Source organism: Lepisosteus platostomus, chromosome 4 (genome assembly GCF_059453375.1).
Source record: "Lepisosteus platostomus isolate fLepPlt1 chromosome 4, fLepPlt1.hap1, whole genome shotgun sequence".
NCBI lineage: Eukaryota > Metazoa > Chordata > Actinopteri > Semionotiformes > Lepisosteidae > Lepisosteus > Lepisosteus platostomus.
Genome location: NC_142614.1, coordinates 73,476,404 through 73,490,326, shown reverse-complemented (window position 1 = coordinate 73,490,326; position 13,923 = coordinate 73,476,404). Strand labels below are relative to the sequence as shown.

General features: G+C 39.5%; 1 protein-coding gene across 3 annotated transcripts in view; it reads right to left on the bottom strand.

The window, feature by feature from the left end:
• Positions 1-1,258: 1,258 nt before the first annotated feature.
• Positions 1,259-13,923, bottom strand: part of tmem161b (transmembrane protein 161B) — a 53,119-nt gene continuing 40,454 nt past the window's right edge. For 2 of the 3 annotated variants that reach the window (XM_088630650.1, XM_088630649.1), the window contains exons 10-12: positions 12,861-13,035; positions 12,011-12,107; positions 1,259-9,462 (exon numbers count right to left, since the gene is read on the bottom strand). In XM_088630650.1, the coding sequence (XP_088486776.1) occupies positions 9,185-9,462; positions 12,011-12,107; positions 12,861-13,035 (550 nt within the window). In that variant the 3' untranslated portion in view covers positions 1,259-9,184. The remainder of the gene's footprint in view (positions 9,463-12,010; positions 12,108-12,860; positions 13,036-13,923) is intronic. The other variant, XR_015936114.1, reaches the window with a different exon arrangement.

Genomic DNA, 13,923 nt, shown 5'->3' with positions numbered 1-13,923 from the left:
TCCTCCATGCTGAAGGAATGACCCTGTGGTGCAGGAAGCAGGAGGAAATTCACTGAGGGGATAATCCCACTATCTCTATGTAATCATAAGAAGACCCTGTTGATGTATGCGAGTTAAAGTTCACAGAAGGACAAATATTCTGATGGTTGGTGGCTGGATTCTGGGGCGAGGAGCACTAGTATTTAAGGTCTTGGGTCCTAACTGAGTCAGCTTCATGGAGTAACAGGGGGAGGGGGAGCAGAAGAAGGGACTCCCACCAGGGGCTGCCCTCTGTTCCCATCACCTGTATGGTTTGGGGGAGTGGAAAGGGCCATTTCTGTTTCGGTATTTGTTTGGGATGTGTAGCACAGTGGCACTCTTCAAAAGAATTAGACTATGGAGTTCGCCTCTGTAACATGTCTCTTTATTTAGATTTTACAACGGCCTTCATGCACTCCAGATGCCCATCTCCCGCTAAAATAGTTTAGTGTTTTCTGGAACGCTAAATTCTCCTAAGCTAAATGTCTTGGCTGTTTAGATTAGCGGCGAATACATACAGGAGTCTCATTCAAAACAACGGGATGTTTTTAAATTTTGCTAAATACTATCATGAGGAAATCTTTTGCAGAGAAAAAAAAAGAAAGTATTAATTGTATTCCAAAGGAATTTCAAATGTCTTTTTTGGGGTTGATAAAGAATTTACTTTTTTGCTTAAACATAAATTGTATTCCAGAAGTGGGTTTGTCTCACAAGCACAAAATGTCATAGATCTACATTTCTTTTTTTACATAAGATGGAAATACCACTCATATCGGATTATCACATCAAGTTTTGCAGATTTTAAGTGATAAATCATTGTATGTCCCCTGCTGGTGTTTTAAACCACAGTACAAAACAAAATGTTTTTTTGATGTGGTTTTAAGCTAAATTGGAGGTGTTCAGCTCCCTAAATGACTCCTACATTTTATGAGAAACATTCAAATGATGCATTTAAGATGAGCATGTTTTGGAAATGTAAAATAATATTTATAACAGTAAGCAGTTTATGTCTATGTAAAACTGTCTAGAGAACCAGTGATATTTTCTTTTTAAATGTTGACAAATGTTTTCTTTCTCTATCTCTTTCTATTTCTTTGAAACATTTAAAGAACTTCCACAATGTGAAATACTATAATTTCTGACAGGCATAAAGATCACAAGAACTGTCCAATGTATTTCAATGGGAGAGCTGAAAGATGTTTACAAAAGATACCAATTGAAACCAAACCAGACAAGGACAAAACTGCAAAAGAGTCCACTTTATTTTAGAATCTACAGTTTCAAAGACTCCAGACAGCATTGTATAAAAATCGGTTTGAGTTCCATAAAAATAATCAAAAAAGTGGAATATTCATGTTAGCACGTTTACTTAAAACAGAAACAAGAATCAATTCACAATAATACGTCATGCTAAAAAAAAGAAAGTTTGTTTTTAGAATATCTGAACATTTTTTCTGTAGGACCTGCTGTCGACAAGGAGTCTGATGAACTTAAAATGGGAAAGTGGGGCAGTTGTGTTTTGTAGGGGTGGGACAGTGAAGTACTAATGGAAAAGCAGCGATCTTTGGTTTTAATATTTAAAAATTATTGAGTTCTATTTTTTAATCAATGTTACATCACAATTCACAAATAATTAGGCAAAACCAAGCTAAATATATATGTAGTATAAATAAATTAGCTGTACAGAAAGTCCTCTTCAGATTAATCATGATTCAAATCAACATAAGGCCACAAGCCCATGGAGTGCAATAATGACTTCACAACAGCAAGGACCCAAGGCCCCTGTTAGAAACAGTTTATTATACACTTTCCCTCTACAATTTCAAATCAAGGTTTTCTTTAAAAGCAAACTAAAAAAATAACACTGGAGAGCAAAGGGCTTAAAAAAAAGCACTTGAGCTTCTATAAAGTATTGATACCTATTTATCAGGATACCTACTGGTCTCAAGAAACTGGGATATTAATTATGAATTGTTCATCTGTAACGATGAAGAACTCTGAAAAGCGTGCTTACGCTGACATTATGGCCAAATGTCCAGTTCTGTTAAAGAACAAGGAACACTTTTCAGCATTACTGATCATTATAAAATCCCATTAATAAAATCATATTAAAAGCAGTGGACATGCTGCTCAGTTAGGTGTCAATACTTCATATGAATATGCTCATGGGGTCTAGAAATGCAGTTTAAACTGAAAGACAGTTCAAAGCACACTTCACTGGTCACCTCCGTGCTGGTCACATGACCTTTCCTAAGACGCCACACCAACTTGAAAATTGTAAAGATTTGCGAGAGATTAACATTTCACCCTTTTTTGCCCAACCTTCTTTATTAGTTTGACAGTTTCCATTAAAAACTAAGAAAAGATTTGGAAGAAAAAAACATACTGGTGACAAAGCCACTACGGTCATCTGAGAAGTGCCATCTTCTTCAGATAACTACAGAATACCCTGCCACATGGCACATGAGATGAGCATCCTCTAACTGTTAAGGAGCTATGCAGCTCTTCTGCAAAACTAAAGAATGAGTCTGCCAGGCTACCTGATATGCCATGTTTGTGTCTGCAGTCCAGTTTGTGCTTGGTGGTGGGTTACATACTGTACATATTATTGTTGTTTTCATTGCCACAACATTGCATAATAACTCCCAGCGAGAGACAATCATTGGTAACATTCCAAGAGAAAGCTGTCCACAATTTGAAAACCCTTCTGGTTATATAAGTCACTTTGACTATTATTTACAGTGGCCCTTTTAAAACAAATACATAAAATAACTGGGTGACACTGACTAGCAGCTAGGCTTCCAATTGGCTTTACAATCTGCAATTTAACAGCAATTTCCAGTTTCCTTCACCACTTGATACCAGAAACTGAATACAGTTGGTATGCCAAGAAATACTTCAAGAAGGATAATTCTGCAACAGACCTAGTTAGGAGTAATACCAAGGAAGAAGGGGAAATAAACAGTCAATAGAAATAAACACAAACCTATGACTAAGAGGAGGCAATGAAACCCCTCTGTTGATCTGTATAATTTAAGGACTTTCCTTCTCAAGGAGACTAGACTAAAATAACACATGAGATAATGGGACTGGGCTCAGCTTCATTTCTGTATGTGACAACACCTACTCTGAAGTCACCTCTCTGTTGCTGAATCTGCCCAAATAATACTTCCTCATCCACTGTCTCCCCAGTGTGCTGTGCTCCAAGTATTGTGTTCTGGAATCTGAAGACTGCAATCAAAACTCAATCTAATCTTCACTGCAAGCTGTCTACACTACAAGTGAAAGCACTCCTTCCTTAAGTAACCTGTACTTGAAATAATGAAACCTCTTACGGAATTTAAAAACATGTTGAAAATGACTGATACTCCATTGGAAAATGCTGGCAGAGGAACTGTTCTAGAAAAGGATCAGTACTCTTGCGCCATTAGAACAAAATAGAAAAATCTTTCCTTTAATAAAACCATGTTAGAACCACATGATGACCATGGACGACCTTCCTGATGGTATTAATAAACAATAGACTACTCGTCTGGCCTCTTACCTCTTACCAGGTAAGGTGGGAGTGGGTATCCCAGCTTTCCTGCATCCAGCAAAACAGGGACCATGTTCAGTGTGAAGCACAGGAACAAGGACAAACAGCCAAAGCAATCCTGAAGGTCTAGGAATTTCTCACTTTTTACAGGAAGCTCACCTGAGGTCACATTTCAGGGTCATAAAACAGCTGACCAAGCACAGAGTTCCATGAGCAGCTAAAAATCAACCATGAAGAGGAAGTCTACAACTTCATGGAAAAGAAGGTAAATGGCAAACTAAATCTATGATTTATTTTCAGATTCGGACACTGAAGAGGAGAGTGAAGCCATAAAATAAAGCCTTTTCCTCACCCTCACCTTGAATACCTTATATTTTTACAAATCTCAATTTTTTAATCACGTTTGTTTTACAAACCCTCTGCATTAAACTGCCCGATCTAAAGCCAAGCAATGACCATTTACAGATTACAGTTAACATTATCAAACCAGTTACAATCAAAATCCAATAACCCAACCATATTTCACAATTAAGGACTTCATACAATGTCGACAGAATACAGAGATACTACTCTAGCTGAACGATCACCATGAAGTCACTGATCTCATGATAGCCTGTCATTATCAAGCTGCAACATTGCAGTCAAGTTGTGATATTCATATCAAGTTCATACCAACTTACAGAGAAAACATAACCTATTAATTTTCTCAAATGGGCAGGCTATAATTAATTTAGGAATGGCATTTTAAGGAAAAGCACACTTTAAATAATATTTATTTAAAGTGTGCTTTTCCTTAGTGTGAAAGTGTGAAACCGAATCTGATTTAAAGCAACATCTTATAACTCAATTTATTGTCTTTTATCAGTACTGTAAATACAGCAGGAAGGATCACGTTAGGCTGAACTGAGAGGAAGTTGTATACTGCACAGACAATATGCAAAACTCAACCTGCCTCTACTATTTAAGAAAAGGCCATTGTTTCCCTTCTCAGATGGTGATATTCGTTAAAGACGTAGTTCAGGTGGGTAGCTCCAGCAGCAAGCATAGTCTACATAGGAACAACTAATAGGCTTATTCCATGCTGAAAAGAGAAAAGCCTTCTTCACCACAGCCAAAACGTTGCGTTTTCTCTCTTCTCTTTTCAGCACGGAATGAACCATTTTTTAAAGAGTTACCACACTAACCTTGCGCAGTGACAAAGGCTTGAAATTCTTTTGGACGGAACATTGCAGGCAGCCAATCCGTCACGGGACATTGTAGAAATGAGGCAACTTGAAAAACGCTTAGCCAGCAAGTCTTTGGGAGGAGGGAAGGAAACCAGAGGGTCCAAACCAAAAAAAAACTCCAGAGCAACACACAGAGAACATGCAAACCCCACACAGTGTGGAGCGTTCTGGACATGGGAGGAAGCACTACCCACAACAGTACCCCGCCAGCCAAACTGAAACCATTACTGGTTGATAAAACCCAACGACAAATTGCTCCTGCAAAGACTGTGGCCTCCTGCCAGACAGCAGATGAAGATCCCCTGGGTATTCAGGATTTTCTCTAACCTGAACAGGTCATGTCAGATTTTCCATCTCTTACTAGCGGTATTCTCAGCGTTCACCTGCCAACAATGTGATTTCAGAGGTAAAGAACGTCCATTAATTTAACACACTCCTGTTTTTCACATGCTTTTATTTTAACAGTACTAACACAAAGGTTCTCTCAGCAGGTTAACTTCTTGGCACATCTTGGCCAGTTTTAAGACTGGTGACCACTGCCAGCAATAGTGCACCAGAAACATTTAAGCACACAGAACTTTGAAACCTTTTACCAGACTTTTTGCGTGAATGGGAATATCATTTGATATATTTCTGAATTTTACCTGCAAAGGCTTTTACAATGTTTGTCCATGTCTATATTGCAAGTTAATCTATTTCAAAGAAAAAAATAAAAATGGCCATCGTCTGACAGTTTAATCAATTCTTTGGACATCCCCCCAAAAAATTAAGCCATAAAGCTTTATAAAGAGCAGGGACAAAGGAGCTATATGCAACAAAAATCAATACCATAAGCACAAAACTGATTAACAAAACAATATAGTGTTAATATTATATACTGTTAACAGTTTTATTTTGCCTCTTCACAATTATGGGACTATGATAGTTGAAGATAAAGTGGCTCTATGGACTTTAAGCATCCAAAGTTTTACTGTGCACTGCTGACTGTACTGCACGCATCTGATCATGTCATCAGCTCATTACAACATGACAGGGAGCATCACAAGTTATCATCAGGCGTGGATTGATAGAACTCCCCTTCACAAACACACACAAGACCACGAGACCCAGACACAGGAAAAGCTTTTGTTCTATTTTTGTTCAGGACGCAGACTGGCAGGGAAACGGCTGCATGCTAGTCCACTCGACTAGCTGTAAAAAAAAAGAGATTTACATAAGTGGCATTCTGGTCCGCATGTGGGCTACTGCTCTGAAAAAATATGAACCTAGAAGAGATCCTACAGAATGATGAACTGCATAAGGATTGATTAGCTACTAGCCACCACAGGGCAGATGGGTCGAACAGGCTCCTTGTCTATAACCTTTCTTATTCTGGTTTTGTCATCTGCCGAAGCTGAAGACGAAGAAGGCAGCAAAGGAAAGGACAAAGGCAATATAAACCACGTACACTGTCTGGGAAGCAAAGCAGTGCGGCAGTGTGGATTATGAACAAAGCAAAGTGACGATGTGATGTGCTGACTTGAGTGGCACAGTGCCCTCCATCCCACTCTGCTGTTGCTCACCATGCTGACACCAGGCACAGCTCAGCACTTTTTACTGTTGGCAAAGACTCCTTGTCGCTACCTACTTGACAACCTAAAGATTTAAATTACGTGAAGCCCTGTTCATACAAGGAACCACATAAAAAAAAAAAGCCTTGTGTTTGGAACAAGTGTCAAGGAATCCGGAGCAGAGAGGCAAAGCCTTTAATGGATTGTTGACGCGCAACATCACAACCGTTGTACCGACAACCTTCCAAAGCGTGCCTGGTGCTTCTTCATGATCAATGAATTTCTAAATGTTATAAATAAAGATGGAATATTACAACTATTACTCTTATGTACAAATGATTTGACTTTAATAGGATGAAGAATCTTTGAGATTCAAATACTTGAGAACACATATCCTGCTTCTCTTTACTCATATTTCTAGAGGCTACAATATATTAGCGGTTACATACATACCTAAGAGAAGAAAGCCTTTTGTAAGGTGTATATACCCTATGGCTGACATCTCTGTGAAGAGTGAAGCCAAAACAATGTGATCTGGAGTTTAATGTGTAAATTCCTACTGTGTGAAGGTGTTTTCACTTGACTAAACCTGTAGGCCAGGAAAACACTAGATGGTATTTTTTAGCATCTGAAGGGCTTGATGAAGTGCTGTGCAAATAATTTTAGAACCACTTGACTCTCAACTGACTTGAAGCGGACCAACATGCAAATGTGTATCACCTGTTTTCTGAGGATGTGACTGCAACTTGAGTGCTCTAGCTGAAAAGAAGACTGGCCACTGTAATGCACAATTAGATTGGCTTGAAAGAGTTTGGAATGTTGTTGCAAACCTTGCTTGCTGAACAATTTCAGATCTTGAAATATAATTGCCAGTATAGGGCAGGATATAGATTATCACTTATGCAGCGAGGAGTACATTCATTTATGTAGCCAGTCGAACTGTTAAGATTATTTCTGAGAAAAAAAAGAGTATTGTAAATTGATAACATTTGCTTGATCATACAATTTTTATCTTGCAAAACCCAACAGGGAATATTCCACAAAACCTCCAAATATTCTTAAACAGGCCTGACTGTTACAACTGCACTGACTACTGTCTGACTGTCTATAAAAGAGTATTTTTGGAATCATCAATCACAATCTACAAAGCATATTAAAAGACAAACCCCAAACTATTTATGGCCAGTTTCTACAAAAGCTGAAAAAATGTCCTCAGAGTAAATCCTGTTGACAGCTCTGTTTCAGGTCTGAAATTTCAGATGTTGTTGTAAAAGGGTGTTTAATATAAGCAGAAAAAAAGAGTAACTCTGGAGCTGCAATTTGTCAGACTTGAGTAAAACCTAACAGATTAGAGGTAAAATGAAAATAAATATCTCAAGACTCAGGTAAGAACCATGGCAATAGCTACAGATCTAGCAACATTATTACTCAAAGCAAGAGGGGGATCATCCTGAACTTGGCACCTCAGAAAAATTCTGAAACTGCCCCTCTACATAAAACAAAATCTCATTCAGAGCAGGGAGCTGTGTCAAGCAGAAGTTGTTTCACTTCTTTAACTCTTCAGGAGTTAAAAGAAACAAGGAGAAGTGGAGGAAAATGTAACACAAAGCGAGTCTGGCTGGAGCCTTGTATAAAAGGGCCAGTGAGGATAAAAGACAGACCCATGCAGGGCTACAGTCCACTATTTATGTTTGCACAATCATTACACACATCTATGTCCTTTCACAGGGAGTCTGACTTGAGTCGTGTGCAATAGGGTCTCAATCACAGCAAGACAGGGGCTCGCACATTCTCAGCGACCAGCTTGCTGACACTCACACGTGCCACTTGTCCCACTCCTGCTTTTAATTCACCACCAGCCCGTCTCACATCCGTCTCCTTCATCTTCCTCCACCCCAGCTCCCCTCCTCATTCCTGCGCCGCCCCTCTCTTCCGCGCGCACCTGAGGGAGGCTTCGCAGCCACAACGTTGCGTCTTCAATTCTCCTCCTACGTTTCAGTGTGGGAATTCAGCGCTGCTTTTCCCAGTAGCGCATTAAGCGAGGTTGAACGTCACCTCCGGCGCCTGAAGAAAACAAACTGGGGGATGTGAAAAATAAAGATCCTTTCGGTGCCATTCTGATGATGTACTCAGCTCCACATGGTTGCGATTCCGTGGTGAAAATACCCTTTTGTTTTTACTCTTCAACACTGATATAACTGGCAGCACTCATGCCTGCATACAATCACATGAAAGATATACTTAGTCACACATACCATCATTTCTTTAGTCTCCAGCCATCCCTTCTTTACTGTAATATACAGTAGCATTACACTCCAGTCCTGTTGAAAATTTCCCTCACAAAGCTGAAGGGAATGAAATGTTTTCATTACAGCAGAAATATATATATATACTAACTTTGTTAAATATGGCTCAGTTTCTACTGAAACAAAAATGTAAAATCAAGGTGTTGCATTAAAACCATTGTTTGCATTCCACGAATATACACCCAAGGTGTCTAAAGAGATCCTAACAGTCTTGAGTGATCAAACACTTGAAGGTCCAGCTGCCCCCTGCAGCTTCAACCCCAAAGGGCTCAACTGCAATGACCATTTGTTCACGTAAATCAGAAGTCCCTTTGTTACCTCCTCCTCAGACTACAGAGATGAGGTCATCCCTGCAATTCTGCTTAAGACTATATGTAATAGTTAAGATTTGTTTGTGCACCCTGAAAAGATCTCACAGGAAGCATCGAAGTAAAAAGGTACTCTGCTGATATGCTTGCAACCAAAGGGCTGTTGGTGTCATTCGGTCTCGCCAAGTGTTTGCCTGCCTCGCCGTTCATGCTGTCTGGGAAGGTCCCATGGCTGTGGCCCCTATGCAGCAGTGAGATACTGGTGGTAGAAAAGCCCAAAAAGGCTGGTAGAAAACAAGCATGCAGCGATCCACCAGGTGAGGAAGGAGAGAAGGCCGCGGAAAAGCAGAGGAGTGAAAACGTTCCTGAGACCCCCCAGCGCAACAGTGATTTGGGCCATGGAGACCTTGGCCTTCTCTGGGGGAGCCAGAGGCTCAGAGGCAGCAGCTGCGGGGTCCAAGCCGGTCAGTAACGTCGAGGGCACTTCAGGTTCAGAGTAGACACCCCAGGAGTGACCACCTGTGGGAAAGAGGTTTATAGCCTTGTTACCAGGAAAGCTTGGGGCAGATGGACACTACAGTTAAAACACAGGCATTAGGTCAGGGTAGAACACCATTTCAACCAAAATCATAGGCCTGAACATTTTTTATTCATGGCAAACCTCACACATTTTAACTTTCATCACACTTTTCACTTCTCGACGACTGGCTTCTTACTGCCTGTCTGGTCGACTCAAAGGTGGAGAGCCTTCGCATTTAGAAAAAGTACACCACACAGGCACATTGGCCAAAACCAAAACAAGAGTGTTGGCGAAACCCCGTCACTGTGCCTGACAATGACCAATGCCCAGGCTGAATGCTGCAAACAAGGATGCTTTGACATTCCCTTTCAAGGACAACACTGCTCTAATGTGAGCAAAAAAAACAACAACTAAATTGGGAAGAACTTTCCAGACCAACAAACGTTCCTACCTTAAAAAGACTAACTAACTGGATCTATTTTATTATTTGGAGATAATAACATAACAGGGATACAAAAAACAGGGAAGTGTCAAAGCCATAATCTAGTGAAGAAAAAAAATCACTTGCTGTTCAAGTGGGTGTAATTGTGCTCTGTGTACATCACATTTAAAAATGTTACAAATAGATAGTAAAATTCTTGTCTGAACAGGTTGATACACAGAATGGGTAGTAACTACAAATCCATCAAAAGAAGATATGATATCCAATATAGTGGGATTCAGCCTTGATCTTATTTTTAGATTAGAGAGATACCTGAGTGTTTACACTGCAAGAAAAGTCTTAGTTTCAATCTGATCTTCTGCTAGGTGCATCAGTGTCTTGAGTCAACTTTACTGATCTCCCTGCAATTATGTTTAAAATGAACGTCCACAGAGAAAACATTTTTTATACATTTTACAGCAGACAGAACTGAAATATGCTCCACGCTGCAGTTACTTTCAATGTCAATTAAAAAACCCAGGTGACCTAAAAGCAATACGTGACCTTTTTATTCATAAAGTAGTGCACAGAGGGAGTGCACTGAAGGCTTAAATAGGAAAACTTTTATGGATTCTCAGCAATGTTTTCATTTTCCTCCTTAAAAGGGAATTGGCACTTGGAGATGTGCCAGGCTCACAGGAATGGAGATCATACCTACTGTAGCACAGCTGAACACAGAGGGGAAATAAACACTCCCTTGCAAAGCTAGAGCCTTACTCTCCCCAATCAAATCATAGCACCATCGTGCACCAGGTCAAACCCACATTAAACACTTTATTGCTACCAGGGACAGAATCTCAGTTCTACTGAAATGTAACAATAAGGAGTAGACAACTTCAATAGCAATATTTTTACGATAATTGTTGATTTTGATTATTAATCAAACAACGTGTAAATCAAGCAGTAAAAGGACTGTAAATACTTTAAAAAATGGCTTTACACCTTTATGGCTTGATGCGAGGACAAACCAATATATATCTACACCTAGCATATTAGATTTCTTATATATAAAATACAAATATTATTTTTCATTTGCTTTGCTGATATCTTACAAAGGGTGACTTAAAAAAGGAATTGCAGAATCTTTATTATGAGCACTTTTATCGATGTTTGTTTATAAGTCTGATCCCATTTTTTAACATTATACATATTTAAGCTGTAAATGCAATGTTATAAAATGATTATGATATCTTGAAATAACTGTAACAAACACTTAATGAATACTTCCTTTAATATGAACATAGGATCGCAAAGAGTTTTACATATAGTAAAGCACCACTTTCTCGGATAATGTGCATTAAGTGCATTATGGTGGATTTCATGTGTGACATCTCTTAGACTGTGATGGTCAAATAAAAATGCAGAATTAACTATTCTGCCTTCACTTAATTTAACATTATATGTGAGCAATTATTTTGATAACAGAATGCACATGGTATTCTGGTCACAATGGCTCTGGTGACCATTATGTGTATTATCTGACTGTAGCACCTGAAGAGCAGGGGACAAGCTGGTTAATTGATGCATCTGGGCCAATAAGGAGGAATTGGGTTACAAACAGGGCTGGAATGAAAAACCTGCAGTGTGTATACGAAGAAGGGCGTTTATTATATTGGGTGTTTTAGAAATACATGCATGTGATCACTGTCTACAAGGTTATTCCCCAGATATTAACAGCATTGAATGAACAATGGCATAATATATTTGTGTGAAATAGGTTACTCATGACAAAAAGGGGGAAAAAAACTTCCAATAATAGAATATCAGATATGGGTTTGATTTCTTCTTTCAGAAACATATTTCAGTTGAACATCAATGGAAGGGAAGAGAGATTTTCAACATCTAAAGACAGTATCGCTCACGGGACTATACAACCACATCAGAAACTTAACTTTTTGAGCTATGCATTGGCTATTTTTTTTCCTTTACATATCCCTATAACAAAAATTATTTAAGTCTAAGAACATGGTCTCCAATCAAGACTGAACTGAAAAATAGAAAAATGGCAATTCCGTGTACCACCCAGTCCCTGCTTTTAATGAAATCGGCCCCAGCACTCCACTCACCTAAGGTTTTTAGAAGCAATGTTGTGTGAAGCAGCATCACCAGAGGTGCCACATACTGCAGTGCTATCACACACAGGTAATAGAAGACCCGAGCAACCTGAGGACAACACAACCAGCGTTAAGATAGTCAGATGCTCCAAGCACAGCACAGGAGCACTAATCTACAGGGAGCGCAAGCAACAGCGAGCTCCAAATTTCAACTGAGAACCTGCTAAACCCGTGATCTTGAAGAAGTGCAAAGGAACACTCAAATCCTGAAAAAGCACTTCATGTCATAAGATGTGGAAAAAAATCCTTTCACACAAAAAAACCACAGTTGAAGTCAATCATAGGAAAGAAAAACTAATTAACGGTATGACGAGCTGAAAAAAATTTAACATCACTCTACGGAGGTTAAACAGATTAAAAATAGGTTACCTTAAAATATGTGAAGGCACTGGTAACTATTCTCCTATACTCCTGTACTTTGTCTTGGAGTTATCAGAGGCAGGCTTTGTACAAAGTGCATGCCAAGTGCCATATTTCTGAAATATAACATTAAGAAACGTAATGTTGGTTTGAATGCTGAGGTTTTCATTTGTGGCAGGAGTTGACTTAGCCTGTACTCTGAAGCGAGATTAGCCTTGTGGGGGCTGTCCATAATCGTCACAAAGCACTGCCACACACGTACTTTGAGATGGTCTGCTAGGGAGATGAAACCCTGGCTGAATTTTAGTTCTACATCCTCCTTCATTTGCATTACGGGCAATCTGAAGGACAGCAGGTACTCCGCAAATTGCAAGGGGGGGGTTTACAACCGATCTAGATACCCACACGGTTCAAACCACAGCCCATACTGCAGCTTCCTCACCATTTTCTGCAGCTCCACGGTGCTGATCCTTCCTGCCTCCTTCTTCATCTGGTCCACACACTTCTGGGCCAGGTTCAGATAGGCCTGCAAGTGGTGACGGATCATCGCCAGCCTTAGCACACAGAGGAGGATGATGACCCACAACCGCAGAGTGTCATAGGTGGTCTCTGTCATTCTGGGGAATGAAACAGACTAGAGTCTGATATTCTAGTATGAGGTTAACAGCCTTCAACATAGTAACTAAAAGTTACAAAGGTTCACCTAAAAATATGGTAGTTCAAATAATCTGAGTCACGTAATTACAAAACCTCATTAACTTTTAAACAAGATTTTCAAAATGCAATTAACAATTTCTTCAAGGCAGTATGACCAATGCAGTGACAAGAAGCGTTAACTATGAAATGCTGGAAAGTATACAGAGGAGTTACTGCAGAGCAGCACTAACCAGGAACAGCCCTTTGTGTTGCTGTGGAATTGTGACTGGTCTATAACCTCCCTTAAAAAATCTGTTAATTAATGCAATCTTGTACAGCATATGAAATCATCATAAAAGACAGCAAAGCAGGAAATACAGCTCCAAAAACATTGTGAAACGGATTGGAAGCAAACAGTTATGAATATTAAATGTTTCTGTGTATGTCTGAAATTAGGACGCAGAACCTTACAGAAAAGCTCCATTACTACAACCTCGAGGGATGTGATATACAGCATCATGCACAGAATGCAGCTTCAATTTCCTGATTATCTGGACACTGGAAGTAACACTGCTGTTAGTGTCTTTGGGGAATACACAAAGAGTTTTTCAATTGTGAGTTTTGATAGCATCGATGCCAGTTTTGTATTCTAGCACCAGCTCTGAACCGTTCTCTTGTGCTGTATCATATTTATCCTTTATTGACAAAACAGTTGTTGGTTTTTTTGTGCCCTCGTTACACTGCACGGTGCGTAAGGCTTCCTTCTCCATTTCACATTTTGAGTCTCAAACACAAAACTGTGTTTGCTCTGGAAATAAAACCACTCGGCCCTGAGCAACCAAGAATGTGGTGAAGGAGAACTTTTATTA